We start from the raw sequence: 15420 nt of genomic DNA on the forward strand, positions 1-15420 counted from the left end.
CGCCGGCGACCAGGCAGCTCGCGCCGCCGGGGAGAAGCTGCGGGGGGATCTGGGTGAGACGTAGGGCTGGCGAGCATTTCAACATTGAATCATCCGGGGAGTCGATGGGCAAGATTTCCATCGTCAGCTGGAACAAAATCCTGTGGCATACTGATGAACAGCTCGGAGATTCCAGTTGTGTGTTGTGGGAGAAGCATAATTAGACAAGAAGGAACAAGGCTCGCTGCCTGCGAAAGAAAGGAAGTGGCGGAGAGACAGCGATGGGTTGAAGCGTTCAGCCCATTTACGCAGAAAATACACCCAGTGTTGGCGTTAAGCGAGTTACAAGTCACTGGGTGCTATATACTCCTAGATAAGCCGTTCACCAACACTTGCAAGCAACACAACCTTGCAAGCTATTGTCACAGGCTTGATGAGCAAGACGAAAAGGTGAATGTTAACGGTTCAGAGTAAAAAGTCCAATCAAGAAGACTTCTCTCAGCGTTTGATCCTTCCTTGGCCAGCAGCATCAAACTTCCACTTCGACCGATTATGTTTCGCTTCTTGGATTTTACTTCTCTGAACGACCATTGCAGTGGCATAAAAGTTCATCACAATTTTCAAACTGCACTACTCGTACAGAAGTGATGTCACCCTTGCCGTGGGCACGTAGTAGTCTGTAGGTTGTGTTGTGACAAAATTCTTCCTTCTGGGTCTCGGTCACAAAATATAATACGGGACGCAACACAAGTCTCAAAAGTTTCCATTCCCTATGGGTGAGATTCATGTGAAGCACGGTGGTACAGTAGCAACATCCCCACGGCATCCATCCTTCACACCCAGGTGCCTCTTGAAAGCGATGTTCTTTTTCGTATAGACCCTTCCAGCGCCAAGATTTCTGTCCGGAGATAAAGACTTCGCTCATTCATTGTCATTGCTGCCGAGCGACGATCGGTTGTCCGTATAATGATGGCTTGCAAAGCTGATCAAGCCACCAATGACGGTGGTAAATTGGTAATAAAAAAAGCAATGATTAAAGAGACCCGATCAATAACCCTCCGCTGCATTTCTTGTTTCGAAACAGATCTTCTCAAATCCGTCGTGCCGCCATTGCGCCGTCCTTCAGTCGAACTAAATCAACTCCACAAGATCTCGGAAATCTTCGGTAAATCCAGGCTCGAACTCTTGCCACTCGGTGTCTTTTTGTGATTGCATCTGTTGATCAGTCTTCTTGGCTGAGGAGTAATCGAGGTCTGATGAGCTGTGGACGGCGATTGGGTCAGTTTTGCGTGCCGAACACCCCTCGTTGGAAACACCGGACAGCAAGATACTCCCTTCGCCAAAGCTCTCCCGAGGTGGCGGCAGTGCATAGTTGTCCGAGAAGATGTATGTATCATCTTCGGAATCTCTTGGCTTTAGTCCGATGAGAGGTGATTGTACGGCTGATGACGTGAAGTGAGTCTCTCCCACCCTGCTTCGAATACCGGAACGGTCAGAGGATGACCTTGTGATGTTCGTTCGCGATCCTTCCTCGAAACGAGGTAATACCTTGAGCTGGTCCATTGATTTCACCCGCGGCGGCGAAGGGTCTGAAGATGCCTTAGCCAAGCTGGACACGGCTCCTTGATTTTCGTGCGAGAGGACGTTACCGCCCTGTCTGGGGTGGTTCTTTGCTGCGCTGGTGCCAGTTCTCAAGGCTCTGTGTGTGTCGCTTTGTTGTGGATTACAATCATCCATAGGAACATCGTCGAAGACTGAGCCACCTGAAAAGTCATCGGTACTGTTGCTTTTCCTTCTTCCGAGATCAGCATGTGGTAAATTTGTCTTCGGGCTAACTTCAAAGCCGTGGTCCTCGATATTGCTCTTTCCTCCGATGGGCAGAGCTAGATCATCCTCCCATAAGTCGTCGGAGAGACGTTCAAAAACGTCGAATCCCTCGTTATGCAAACCCTTCTTACTCGCGAGGCCCTTGACTCCATATAGGCTGCGATGCTGGATATCAACATCACTGGCACCTGCATGGCGGCGTTCAACTTGAGTCAGATCGATAAGTCCATCCCCATCCAACTCAAAACTGTCCAGGTCCATTGGAGGGAAGTCTCTTCGATTTGAGGATCTGGATATCAAAGGGTCCCGTGACGCGCTTTTGCGTGAAGACCCATCCTTGGGAGTGGCTGTCTTGGCCTTTTTGTTTGGCGGGTTTGAGGTCGGCTTTGGAGCTGGCTCGGCAACCACTATTTCCATGCCTGCCTTTCTCTTCAAACTTGGGGCCCTTGGCTTTCTGGGTGCATCAAGACCCTCATGACAACATCGATGGGCGCAGGCTTTGCCCTTGCCATTCTTCAATCCGACATCAGCGCAGCGATGATTGCACTTAAACTTTCCGTTGGGGAGTTGAACCGGTTGCCAGGGGACGTTCTTATTTTCAATTTCCTGCGCGGGCGCACAACCATCATCTTGGCTGAGGGCTTGTTTGCTGATACCATTCCGCTTCTCACTGCCCATAGGAGGCCGGTGAGACTCGATATCTGAGTGTTCCAAGATTTCAGGGCGTCCGTTGGCATAGTCCCCTCCTCCTTGTGTGATCTCCAGCAAATCATTGTCACCAATGTCATCATCCGTCAAAGATGCCACGCGTTGACTCAACCCTTGTGACGATTTTGCTGTCAACCTCTTGTTCTGGGAAAATGAAGACGCTGGCAGTCCATGCTGGAGCCTAGTGGTGACAACTGTGCCAACGATGTCCTCGCATGCGAAGTGACAAATGATCTCTTCGGCGGCGCTGCTGAGCTCAACCTCGAACTGTAGAGACAGTTTGTTCTTGTCCTCATCTTTGAATTTCTTCATCGACCCTCTCCAAAAGTGCGCTAGAACACCCTCTGTAGTCTCGGCCATGAAGGTAATTGAAGGAATCTTGCCACGCCATTTGGGCTTCCCTACGATGTTCGAGAAACCAAGAATAGCGTCGATGCGGACCATAGGCTGCACGACTGACTTGGGAATTGGGAGGTCCTCTTTTGCAACACGTGCTTCCAGGGTCAAGCGTGGAAAGTGCGCCAACTCGTCAGCCATTTTCTTGCCAAACGGGGGGTTTCGGCTCAAGATTCTTTCAATGTTGCTGGCGCCAGCGTCCGCCAGTCCTCGCACAGTTGTAATACCAGAGGCAGCAAACTTTCGCATGAAAACTGGTCCAACATGGGCCACTTGCGTCAGTTGCATGGACCTTCCCTCCCATGCCCTGGCTGCCATGGAACGTGCCAGATCGAGAGCTACTCGACAAGTTGCGCCATCTAAGTCGCTGGCCTTGCATTCGATGACCGCGCGTACGAGGCGGTGCATCTTCTCAAACAGAAGGCTGGTATCCAATGTGATCTGTCTCCGGACGAGATCAGGCACGTCAGACAAGTCCACGCAGCCAAGAGCTGCTTGTAAAAGCAGCGAGACCTTGTGTGCCATTGTGTTCACCGTGCCTTTGATTGGGTACGCGATGAAGGGGCTTTTATTGATGTCGCGGAAAACATCGCGCTCACGCGTTCGCCAGCGGAAGTCCCGAAATTCGTCTGCTTCACATACGGCTGTCAACTGTGTTTATTAGCGCCTGTCGACAGCAAGGTGATTCGAGGACCTACAACTTGCTCCATCTTGGCTGCTTGAGGAATCTGCAGGATCTTTTGCATCGAGTCGAATCGAATAACATATTTTGACATTGCTCGGCCATAATCAGTCGACTGAAATGCTGCGTCTTGGGTGACAAGGCCAGCCTGTTGCAGTTTAGAAATGTCTGTTTCGCAGATCTTCTCCAGTCTGTCATCAAGTGGATCTGAGATGGGACCTGTATCATCGAGTTTGTAGTACCCCGGATGGCGGTCCAGTCGAACAGCAAGGAATGTTCCTTTCAACCATTCTTTTGCCTTTTGGATGTCACCAAAGGTCCCAAGATTGATTTCAGAGTTAAGATGTTCGATCAGATTCTGATGGAGCGTGCTTTCCAGGATTTGTTGCCCGGATCCCATGTCCTCGTAATGCTGCTTGTTTCGAGCTCTGGTGAGAACTACGGCAACTCCACTGTTGCCGAACTGTGGCCTGCCGGCACGGCCCAGCATCTGCATGAATTCCAAGTCGCTCAGTTCGGAAATTGAACCCTCCACGTACGAGGTGGTGCCTTTCAGCACTACCATGTGGCATGGCAAATTCAGGCCCATGGCAAGTGTGGATGTGCAACAGATGACACTTATACGGCCGTCGAGGAAGGCTTGCTCAACGGCTCGTCTGTCCTGGGCGTCGAGACCAGCGTGATGGAACGCAACCCCGTACCTCACAATCTCCTGCAGTTCAGGACTGATGACAGGAGTTCGTTTGGATGGTTCGGGCCATGGCCGTGATTGAGGCCGACGCTCGTTCCACTCCTCGGCCAACTTCTTTGCTGAGTTCTGGCAGCTCTTGCGGGTCTGACAGAAGACCAGAATTGGTTTCCGCTGCGAATGTCTGGCGATATGGGGATACAATTGGTCGGTCAAGAATGTATCGAACTGATAGTCATTAGTCCGGCTGTCAAACCCATACACGAATCTTTGCAGTTTCACAGGGCGGAATTCTTCTCCGAACGTTACTCGGCGTGCTGGGATGTCTGGGTTTGTATGATCTCTGCCCAGCCATCGGGCAACATCGTCAGAATTTGGCACAGTTGCGCTCAGTGCGACAAAGCGGACATTCGCTCCACGGGTCTTCATGCGGGACACAACGGCCTCGAGAGTAGACCCGCGTGGTTCTTTGAGAAGGTGCACCTCGTCGATGAGAAATAGTTCGACCAAGTCAAGGAGTTTTCGATGGTCAGACCAGCTTCTAGTGATGGAATCCCACTTCTCAGGAGTGGTGATGATAATGGTGGCTTGGCGGACGCGTCTCATTTCAGCTTGCGATGTATCCCCAGTGAGCTCAGCAACTTCCATTGCCAAGAGTCCGAACTTTTGTTTCCAGTCATTGGCTCTCTCGGTGCAGAGGGCCTTGAGAGGACATAGGTAAACGATCTTGAAGACTTGATTTCCCCTCGTGTGCGCGAGTCTACAGATTGCAAGTTCCAGTAGTGCTGTCTTTCCGCTGCCAGTTGGCGCTGATACGACAACATTATCATTGGTCTGATAGGAGTACTCGAAACATCTCGATTGGACGGCGTTGAAGAGATCATACGGGAAAATTTCTCGGAATCTGTCAGGGAGAACGTCGCGTGGGTTGACCAAACTGATGCCATTTGCGATGGGAGGGGCGTGGGCAAGCTCTAGAGACTGCGTGTTCCTCGTTGGTGGAGAAACGGTGGGCATTCCCAAAGATCCTCGAACCGTTTGTGGCAGCTGACGTCGGAGACCTGCCTCCGCCGCGGGACTTGAAGATGTGTTCGCATCGAATGGGGAAGAGGAACTCGTCGCTGTTTTACCACGGTCTGCTGAGCTGAGATTTGCTGTATTGAAATAGAACCATTAGCATTGATCTTATAATCCGAAGTAGAGTCATAGCCACTTGCGTTGACGACGAGGCGCAAATTGCTGCTTCAACCAAGACGATTCCCTGGAGTTGGACTTCTGTTCTTCCTGGGATGGTTGTACCGGAGTCGGGAATGGCGCCGTAGGTCTAAAACGAGGCGAGGAGTTCCTTCTCGCCGTCCCCTGGAATTTACGCACGGTGGGTTGCATGTCCATTTCTGGGGAGTATAGCTTTCGGGATGGATCAGTGCTGGTCGCCGGAACTGCGAGGCTTGAGGGGAGGGTCAGTCTGGATGACGAGAGGCCTGCTGCAGTCGAATAAAGAGCTGACGACAAGGAGCTAGACGGTGCAGACGTAAAACGGTCGACCCCTGGGAAAGGCAGTGCAGTCGGCACTGGTGGCTTATAGTAGTCGGATGCCACATACGGGGCTCGCACACTTGGTTGTTCATGGCATGCCAGAAGTTGTCGATCTGCCAATATGTTAGTCCAGTATGCCCAACTCTTCTGCAGGCTTTTGAGCTCTGAGACAAGGAGCCTCGAACTGACCAAAATCATCAAGACCAGTACCGATCCGCTGTTCAACTGCCACTTGTTGCTGCCAGCTGCTCGGCAGGGTGCGGTGCTGGGTGGTATAGCTGGGCAGAGCTGCGGGAGGGTCGAAGCACACTGGCCGTTGGGTCAAATTGTGTCCATGTTCAGGTAGAATCCTTGCTGGAAGTCCCAAATTTGAGGATGGTGCCATGTGATGTCTCTGTTGTTGTTGTTCTTGCTGCGAGCCAGCAAGCCGTCGGAGCACGTTTTGGACATCTGGGCCGAATTCAGAAAGGTCTTCCGCCGACAGACGCAGATTGAGCTCGCCCGGGCCATTGTGGATGTTGGCCATTTGATCTCCCGACATTTTGTTCCATTAATTGCACCCACCCAGCCGGCGGTGAGCTCGTGCAGGCGAGTGGCCGGTTGGTAGCTTTCCTCCAGCTACCACGTCCAGAGTACAGCAGATAGGGAGGAGAGTAAAGAGGGCATGCCGCCTGGCGAACGAAATGTGACTGTCCTTGATGGGCCACGGGAAGTTTTGTTTCGAAGCAGGAACCGATTTCGACGGTCAATGTGGCCGAGAAGTTGTAGCTTTTTGGCAACCGAGCCGACACAAAGTTGCCACAGATCTGTTCAAGACTCGACGGTGGCCGGAGAGGATATGGTGAGGTAACGCGTATCTGCGGCAGTCATCGTCCCATTCGACAATTCGCCATTTGCTTGCTCTTGCCACTGGAATCAGGCACCTAAGAGTCCTAGGCTGCAGATAGACCCCTCGGCCAGATACCTAAGGAGGCAGGTGTTGAGGCAGGCAGGCAGGCAGCGGTGGTTTCGAGGAAGGAGCAGCGCACTGCCCTGACCATAAAGCCCAATGACAAGTTCCACCCGAGGTATGCAAAGCCCGAAAAAGAAATCCAGGGCTTCTTGCTTCGATGCCACTGAAGACTTGGCTTGTGTTGTAGAGCCCAGTGATCACACGACCCGGTATATTAGGGGACGAATACTGCCTCTGCCTCCTGTAGCAAACCACCGGCTACCTGATTTGTCTCCCCTAACTCATTGCAATGGATTTGACTTCGACACTCTGCCTGTGATTTCTGGTACTTCAGTATGGCATGCACAGCATCTCCAGATTATCTGCATGCACATCAGCGCATGAGGATGCCACTGTTGAAGCAGGATGTGGCAGTCGGCTCCATTGCAAATGCCATCGTTGGCCTCTTCTTCCCTACTGCATGAAGTGGTGTGCCACTTGTAGTAAATTCGAACTGTTCTCTTTTTTCCCTTCCCGAACTTTCAGTGCTACACTGGTATTTGTGGAGGTCCACACCTTTTGACGCCCCTTCTGAATTTCTCCTCAACCTGGGTATCTATTTTGATCGTTAGTCCTTCCAACATTCATTGTGCCCGTTCCATGCTGGCTGATCCCCCACGGCCAGCACACATAGCGTTCACGACGGGCGGTGAGCCCACACGCCTTTTTCATTTTCCCGCCTCGTCTTGCTTCTTCCAACCGTAATCCCCCATCATTCAAATGACTCGCCACCCAACGTCGATGCATATTTATCTCGGTCTCGTGTGTCTGACTCTATTCGTCTCGCGCCTTGCCTCTAGCAGATGGGACCCTCGCGTGGTGTCTCAAAGGCGTCGATGGCCTAGATGTCGACAGACCGAGAGACGCCGCGGAATCCATCGGATTTAGAAGCTTTGTGTCCTCTGGTGACTGAAGTCTTGGTGTTGAAGCAATGACTGTCTTCTCGTAGCCAACGATGCTGATAGGCGGGGGCCGGCCTCGCTTCCTGTCAGGCCCACTGTACAGCCACGTTGAGAAGATCACCAAGGCCGTGCCCAGTATGAACTGGAAAGTGTCAGAGATATATGCTTGGCCCCTCCTTGGAACTCGAAACAAGTGGGGCAGGGAGCTAAGGAGAGGTTGCCTTACCATGATAGAGACCTGAAAGCCGAAGAACCAGAGGCTAAATACGAAGCTGACCACGATGCTGATGCTTGTAGCGAAGTTCTTGGCGATGTTGTCCGCGTAGTTGATACAGAGGCTCGTAAGCACACCGCCGATGGCCTGGAAGACGATAGCAGTCCAGACGACCGAGTTGTAGCCCTCGAAGAAGCCATGCTTGGCAATCTCATCACCATCCTTCATAATCACCCCAAAGAAAAGAGCAGGGAAAAGGCTGTAGAAAGACAGCTGAATATTCCTCGTCCATACGGAGACGGGCGAGCTCGATTCCTTCAGCACCTTCTCGAAGTACACCCCCGTCAGTCCAGATAGCACCGCTGCAACAAGGACTGCGGACAAGCCAAGGGAGTAGTTCATCTTGGGACTCATGTCCAGATCTTCCTCAATACCTTCGTACGTGGCTGATCGCTTGTACAGACTAGTGGCCCCCTCTGCGAATCCTTCCACGGCTCTTCTCGTAAGATGGCGTGCCACATCGACCGCGCCACCGGCAGCTTGCCCAAGCTCGTGCATCGATCGCGGGAAGAAGTGGTCGCTGTAGTCGTGGATGGATATGGAGGGTTCTTTCGGGTCTGTGGGCAAGGATACGATAGCGACGCCGATGGTGAGGAGAATGACAGCTGTCCAGCGCTTGCCACTCAGGGGTCTGCCGAGGAGCAGGACGGTGAAAACTGCCGTGGTGAGGATCTAGGCCCTGTCAGCTATCATGGGCCTGCGCAGCCAGGTCTGGGCTCGCGACGCACCTTGAGCTGGTACAAGACCTGGAAATGCACTGGGTCCAGGTTCCCCAGAGCCACGTACTGCAGCGTGTTCTCGAAGGTGTATAATGTTGCCGGGATCGCCAGCTTCCATCCATCGCCGCTGAATACGGACCTGTATATCTGCTCGAACAATACTGTGGCGGGAGTCTGGGGCGCAAGGCTCCTCGAGACGTCGTAGAGGGCGAAAGAGGCGGAGATGGCAAGCTTGATGACCTCATTGAGAAAGACAGCGGTGCTCGTGAAGTATCTGTGGTCCCCAGTGGGTTGCATTATCCGACTGTAATGCATTATCTGAGAGAGTAGACATGTTTAGCCAAAGAAGCACGCACGGCTCGGTCCCCGGTCGCTTTCGGGCTCTGAGGGCGAAGGGGCGCAACGCACGAGGATTAGAGCAGAGTTTTGGAAGGTCAACTGTGGCAACGTAGGTCAGCATCTGTTTCCCAGCCGCCGTGGAGCTTATGTAGGTAGTTATTCACTGTAATGAGCGATGCCTGCTTCATTGGCACTCCGAGGAGAGTCGGACCCCCCTTCAAGGCACCTTTGGCCTGGGGGGCATCGAGTAGAGCCATGATGGGTTCCAGGCTGGGTTGCAGGCAATGATAGGCACTGTTGTGGCACGTGCAATGTTGATTCGAGTTGTGGTGTCTGCGCAATGCGATATGTGCAGCTTCTTGCAACAAGCCGGTGTCTGGAGCAGTGTTGAAGAGGGCCAGTCCAAGAGATGTGCCCTGGTATTGTGGGCCGCAGCGGCAGGTGGGCAGGTCGACGTCAAGATCGGCCTTGGAAGGTGGGCAGCGCAGCAAGCAAGCAGTCAGAGTAGTGCAAGCAGCTCAAAGCGGCAAGAAAAGAAGAGGGTCCCGTTGTTTGGCCCGGGCCTCTAGACCCTTCGACCCCAGGTCCTGACTCCAGATTTGGAGCTGGCAACGGCAGGGCAGCGGGCAGGCGAGGGCCAGTGCGTCTTACCCCTGGATCCTACCCAACCTCGGGATGTAGGCTGGGGATCAGACTTTGACCCCAGCAAAATGTGACTTGTGATGGTGGATGAGTTCCTGTCGCCCCACTGATGATGTCTGCTCAACCTGAAACTCCCACAGGAGACGGGACGACATCAAGATATTATATAAGCTCTGTATTATGTGCGTGGTGAGCGACACCGCCACACCGCCGAGGTCAAGAATGGAAGACGTCCATGAGGCCGCTGGGAAGAAACACGTAGCAACCAGGCTTGACCTTGACCAGGCAGGCATCACTGGGCCACTAGCATTTGGGACTAGAGCTGATCTGGCGATAATCACGTCAACAGCAGCAGACGGCCCGCCTGTCATCCTCTGTCATCCTGATCGATGACTACGATCGCGGGACAATGAGGCTGGCTGGGCTGGCTGGCTGGTCAGGCTAACAAGAGCAACGGATCAGCTGTCAGGGCTGGGCCCAGCCAAGTCGGTGGTCGGCAGAAGGCTTCTCAGCTGCTGCCGAGCATGGTCAGCTGGCCTAGCAGAGGCTGGCCGTTCCCAATTTGTGGTTGTTTGCTTCTGGCTGCTGTATGACGAAAGAGGATGCAGGCCCCAAGGCGTGCACTGCATTTGGAGGCCCCCTGTGCGACCCCCCTGTGCGACCCCCCGCTTCCCCTGCAGGTCCATGCTGACCACAGCAGGATGCCCGATATTCCATCTCCTATTTTTACCCAGAGACCATGGAGATTGCATCTCATGGAATAGAGCGAGCTTCCCACATCGACCACCACTGCTGTGCTTCCGGAGTCTTCGTAGGATACTGGCGAATCCGAGCGCGGCAAATGGCAAGACCCTGATCATAGTATCAATGTCTGAATTGCAAGGCTATATATAGCGCCTGCAAAAGGAAGACATCACCCGTTGGCGGCTTAAACGGTAATTCACGCCATCTACTACCAGCGAGACGTTCCTCACCAATTACAGCAAGAGAAGGCTCGATATTTCCGTCAAGATTTTTTATTTACAACAGTATTTACTAAATATGTTTGAAGTAGTAGCTTGTGTTTGGACAGGTGTACGGACCCTCCGGATTGATTGGTTCTGCCGGCGTTCAACCACCTCGACCATCAAGCACTACAGCCCCCATGTAACCACCCATTTCCTCTTCCTCGGGCCCGGCCAGTCGGCTTAGCCCCAGTGGGCAACTGGAGCACACCCTTAGGAAGGTCATGGGAGCCTCATTATGCACGCCATTGAGCAGACTAGAGTGCCTCCCGAGGTCTCTACCAGGCATCGGAGGGCATCGGAGAAGCTCGTCGTCGCCTTGCTACGGCCGCACGTCATCATCACGCTCGGGACATTCGAGCTTAGCCTTTGGGCAAGCCTGCAGATGCTGGCTCATTCCACGTCTGAGAGACTGGCCAATGTAACCCTCTGCGATGAGGCAAGCCCTGGAGGGCGGCGGCCAGAGCTGGTTGGCCGTCGCTCCCGGCCCTGAAACCCGGCCGGTGCCCCCGTGATCAGTACGTCTCACCATATCGGGAGATCCACTGCAGCCGAGAGGCGGCATGCCCAACAGCTTAGCGCGCCAGACTTCTCGGCACGGCAGTTGACGGAGCACGGAGGCGCACGCCGACATCAGCGGCCGGCGACAGGCAGCCCTGAATACGGCGCAAATCTGACATGAATGTTTGCTACACCTTGAACAAATCACGAAAACGGAGGTGTTATGATTCCAATACCACAACCCCATGCGTGAAGAAGTACGAAACGTCACTGTGGAACTTCTGTGGCTTGTTGAGTTCGGCCCAGACGAGGCTACCTTCATCAAGTTCTTTTACAATACGTCCCTTCCGCCCCCCCACCAGCGGAGGTCGCACCGCGGGCACTGCTCACTTGCGTGTGGTTCAATGTTCACTGGAAATATCTCAGGAGACTGTGGCCGCGTGGCGATTTTGCTTAGGTGATCATGGCCGAATACATTCATTAGCGCTCAGTAAGTATCTCGCTCATTCATCGCGCAACCCTTCTGGCTTCGCTGAATCGAAATCGCCAGCTGTGGTAGCCCATCCTCTGTCCTCAACAGGTCATCATTACTAGCCCCTGGCTATCATCGAAGACTCTGTCCAACAGAAGTCTCGAATCACAGATCCGGTAAGAAGGTCGCTCGCTATCCGTGGTCCGCCTATTTGGCTGCATTTAGTTGGCCGAGATGGTGCCATCGAACTGGACGTTGGTCGAGGCATTTCCAGCCTCGGCCTCGTCCTGGGCGATGTTGTTGTTGAGCTTCTTTTGCTCTTCTGCGAGCTTGTCCGCGACATCCTCGCCCTGCGCCTGCTGGGCCTCCAGCTTCTTGATGGTGGCGGTCAACTTCAGGACCTTGTTCTTGATCTTTCCGATCTGCGTCACCGGCGGTTAGTATCGTTGAGGTCATATTAGGATAGGGCGTTGCCATGTCCATCCAGGACCGCTGTGTGTGTGTACTCACCTGGAGAGAATCGGCCTCGGCTCCGGTAGCCGCCTCAATGGCAGGGTTGAAAGCCTCCTTCTCAGCGTCGTTGGCGACCTGGTTCACGGAGTTGAGGAAGTCGAGGTCCGCCTGCTCAACCTGGGTCAGGTCCGTGGGGAGGCCAGACAGTGCCTGCTCCGCCTCCGCCTGAGCGTTGCCAGCGGTGCCACCAGAGATGGAGATGTCGTTGAAGGTGGTGTCAGTGAAGACGGCACGCTTGCCAATGGGGCCGGCGGCGGCGGCGGCGGCCAGGACGGTAGCGATGATGGCAAAGGACTTCATTTTGAATGAGGGTGGTATTAAAGGTTAGCTGGACTGAAAGATTGGATCGATGGAACAGTGAATGTAAGACTTGTAAAAATATCACAGCACAGCTGGAAGAGAATGGGATGAACGACGGTCTTGGACTGGTGTGTGATGATGGATAGCATGCGAATTCTGATACTTCAAGCGAGCGATCATGAGGATCTTATAGAAGCTTCGCCATATTGTCGGTTTCGCGAATAATTCTGGGACGACCGACATTGGAGGCTGAGATTTCATGGCTTGCACTGCACGTGGCCGCATGCGGAAACGGGATGGGGGCTGATAGATCTTGGCTGCGAATCCGAGACGAAGTTGAGGCGAACTCACGACAAGGGTAGGGGGTAAGGGCAACTCCTTCAACCAACCTGCAGACCAATTTGCTCCTTGCACGGCTCGGTTGGTCCCGTTCAGTTGTCGGTTCCGATTTCCACTCAGATGCTTGCTCTGCACGGTGGATATGCTTAATCGCAGCTAGCTCTCTCTTAGGATCTTGGCGAGGCTTGTAAAAGAATCTCCGGGCTCGTCACGAGCCGGTGCACGATTGTCCATTCTAGCATTTGTTGGTCTGTTCTGCGATCGCCGTCAATGTTTTGGTGTAATCATCATCAATTGTTTGGGAAACCTGCCCCAGATTTCCCTAACCGCGGTGATCAGTACATTGAAACCGAGAACTCTTTTCTCAAGGTCCACGGAGAGCTCGGAGGCGCGGTACCAGAATTGCTAAAGGTGTGGCGTTCAAGCGAAGATCCACAATTAGATATCGTTGCTTGACGAGACCGTCCTGTTACAACATGGGGCGCTTGGCTTTGCTTGGCTTCCAAAAGCTCCAGGCCAGTTGAGCCTCAAGCGCCCACTGGAAAGGGATGACAATGCTTGGCGTCTGAACCACTTTTCCCTAGAACGTAATTATGGGGCCTGTCTGTTCAGGATTAAAGTGACTGGAGGAAACTTTCATGCATGTAAACCTGCCATGCACCCTTTTGGGGCCACTTCTAGAAGCATAACTGCACTTCATACGGAAGCGCGGTTTTGCCCCTTGGTCTTGGTCGCATGCAGCTCGCTCCTGATCACAGGGCTGTGAGACTGCCAACGACCAAGTTGGCTTACACCAGGCTTTACGCGGAAACGAGCTTTGAGCCAAATGCGCCCCTTTGCCTCCGCACCTCATGACCCCGGCCCGCTTTCCCGACCAGACACAGACAAGGTCCGAAATATTGATTGCTCCATCGGCTCCGTGGCCAAGTGTAAGATGTTGGCCGTTGAGCCCATCGGCCAATTTTGGACGTTCGGTGTTTGTTGTGTATGTAAGATTTGCCGCCCGGCACCATTGGGGCCCGGGCAGTAGATATCGGTGCATGATGCACCAGGCCCTGGTGTTATAACAGCCACGGCAAGGATAAACTTCCAAAGGATGAGCTTCGGGGTGTCCAACGGAACAATTTTTCATTGGCAGCTGTCCTTCTGAATGCCATGCCATGTTCAAGGGATAAAGACGAACTGTTCCATCAACTATCGCATCACGGATATGTAGGTAGCCAGATGCAACCAGGCACTGCTTGCTGGATTGCTTGACCGTTGGTGACTGAGCTAGCAGACGAGGACCAAAAAGTAAATATCCTGCAATCTTATTGAGTTGAAATAGAGGGCGTGAGGTGATTAAGTGTTTAGGCTGGCGTGACCAAGGACCTTGGCTCTCCCTGGGCGATGGTCTCTGTACCTAGGCGATTCCACACCAGCTCTGGGTCAGTATGTGTTGCTGTGAGACCACATATGCAATTATCTCAGCCAAAAGGGTGTCTAACTTGTAGTTGTAGACGAAAGATTCAGCAACACTCGGCCAATAAAGTGCCTCCGTGCCTCACGAACACAGGTGCGGAATGTAATTTGAGGTAATCATGAATGGCTTGGAAATTTAGTGTGAGCCAGTCCTGAGATTACACTTCAACTTGCGGCAAGTGGTCAGAAGAGAAGTTAGCCCAGCTGTGTGTCTCTAGACAAAACTCTTTAATAGAGCGTCGTAGCAAGGAATGTAACATAAACATGTATTAGTGGAAATCGTACTTCCTCTGTGAACAGGGAGGGTCTCTCACACGCTTCCAGGTTCCTTGGTCCTCTCATACTTGTGACAGGCTTCCGAAACGACTTCAGCCATTTCAACTAAGTTGAAACAAAATTCACTAGTTAATCAGCACTGTGGTAAGATTCACAAAAGCTGTTTGCTCGGAACACGCCAGGACAAGCAAAGCTGAAACTGCCACTAGTAGTCGAGGGTCTTATAAGACTTCAAGTCATGAAGCTTGAGATTTTATGCAATTCAATGTTACTTCTTGCTATCGACTAGCATACAAGTTCTTTTCATTGAATGAGTCTCTTATTCAATGATTGCCGGAACTATCCACTGAACACAGCGGTTTGATGATTCCCAATGGCCCACGGCAGTGGCTATTAACAAGCTGCACATGTGTGTTCATTGCTGAGAATAATTGATAACACTTTCGCGATCATGCATGTTGAGAAGCTTCTGACGGCGAATCTCACACACCGCATTGTTGAATTAAAGCAAAAACTGGCATTCGCAGATGCAGTCGTATCAACAACGTATCTTTTGCCTGATTGGAGTACCAGGCTTGACGGTCCTATCACATGATGTCTTGCGACAGACATATTTCTTGATGGTTGTCTCCTCCAGGGTGGCACCGCAGTGAGCGCAGATGTATCTGGTGTTGGAATAGAAACACATAGTGGAAGTTACCTCCTTCTGGCATGGGGACTTGGTACTAGAGGTTGGTTGATCGCTAGGGAGTTCCTGGTTTTGTTGAATTTCGAGTCTAAGTATTCTTATATGCCTAATCACCACTGCTGTCATTCCAAACTCTGATGGATGACACGCAGCTGGTGAAAGTAAAACCAAACCCGAGATTCA

The 15420-nt window shown here is 52.6% G+C and overlaps 3 protein-coding genes across 3 annotated transcripts; all 3 read right to left on the reverse strand.

Annotated features, from left to right (window-relative positions):
• Nucleotides 1-1110: 1110 nt before the first annotated feature.
• KVR01_000224 (uncharacterized protein) lies at nucleotides 1111-6342 on the reverse strand (the record flags this gene model as incomplete). The annotated part of the gene is made up of 4 exons (XM_044788064.1): nucleotides 1111-3561; nucleotides 3609-5434; nucleotides 6006-6061; nucleotides 6125-6342. The coding sequence occupies 4 exons, from the start codon at nucleotides 6340-6342 to the stop codon at nucleotides 1111-1113; spliced, it is 4551 nt and encodes a 1516-aa protein (XP_044650173.1).
• A 621-nt stretch (nucleotides 6343-6963) lies between these two features.
• On the reverse strand, nucleotides 6964-9819 carry KVR01_000994 (uncharacterized protein). Its single transcript, XM_044783108.1, has 5 exons — nucleotides 9206-9819; nucleotides 9111-9140; nucleotides 8712-9020; nucleotides 7936-8655; nucleotides 6964-7851 (listed from the first exon to the last, which is right to left on the reverse strand). The coding sequence occupies exons 1-5, from the start codon at nucleotides 9296-9298 to the stop codon at nucleotides 7582-7584; spliced, it is 1422 nt and encodes a 473-aa protein (XP_044650943.1). The 5' UTR covers nucleotides 9299-9819; the 3' UTR covers nucleotides 6964-7581.
• Nucleotides 9820-11674: 1855 nt separating this feature from the next.
• Nucleotides 11675-12654, reverse strand: KVR01_000336 (uncharacterized protein). The gene is made up of 2 exons (XM_044794298.1): nucleotides 12171-12654; nucleotides 11675-12082 (listed from the first exon to the last, which is right to left on the reverse strand). The coding sequence occupies exons 1-2, from the start codon at nucleotides 12471-12473 to the stop codon at nucleotides 11882-11884; spliced, it is 504 nt and encodes a 167-aa protein (XP_044650285.1). The 5' UTR covers nucleotides 12474-12654; the 3' UTR covers nucleotides 11675-11881.
• Between the last annotated feature and the right edge of the window lie 2766 nt (nucleotides 12655-15420).

Source organism: Diaporthe batatas (assembly GCF_019321695.1).
Source record: "Diaporthe batatas strain CRI 302-4 chromosome Unknown Contig00001, whole genome shotgun sequence".
Classification (NCBI taxonomy): domain Eukaryota; kingdom Fungi; phylum Ascomycota; class Sordariomycetes; order Diaporthales; family Diaporthaceae; genus Diaporthe; species Diaporthe batatas.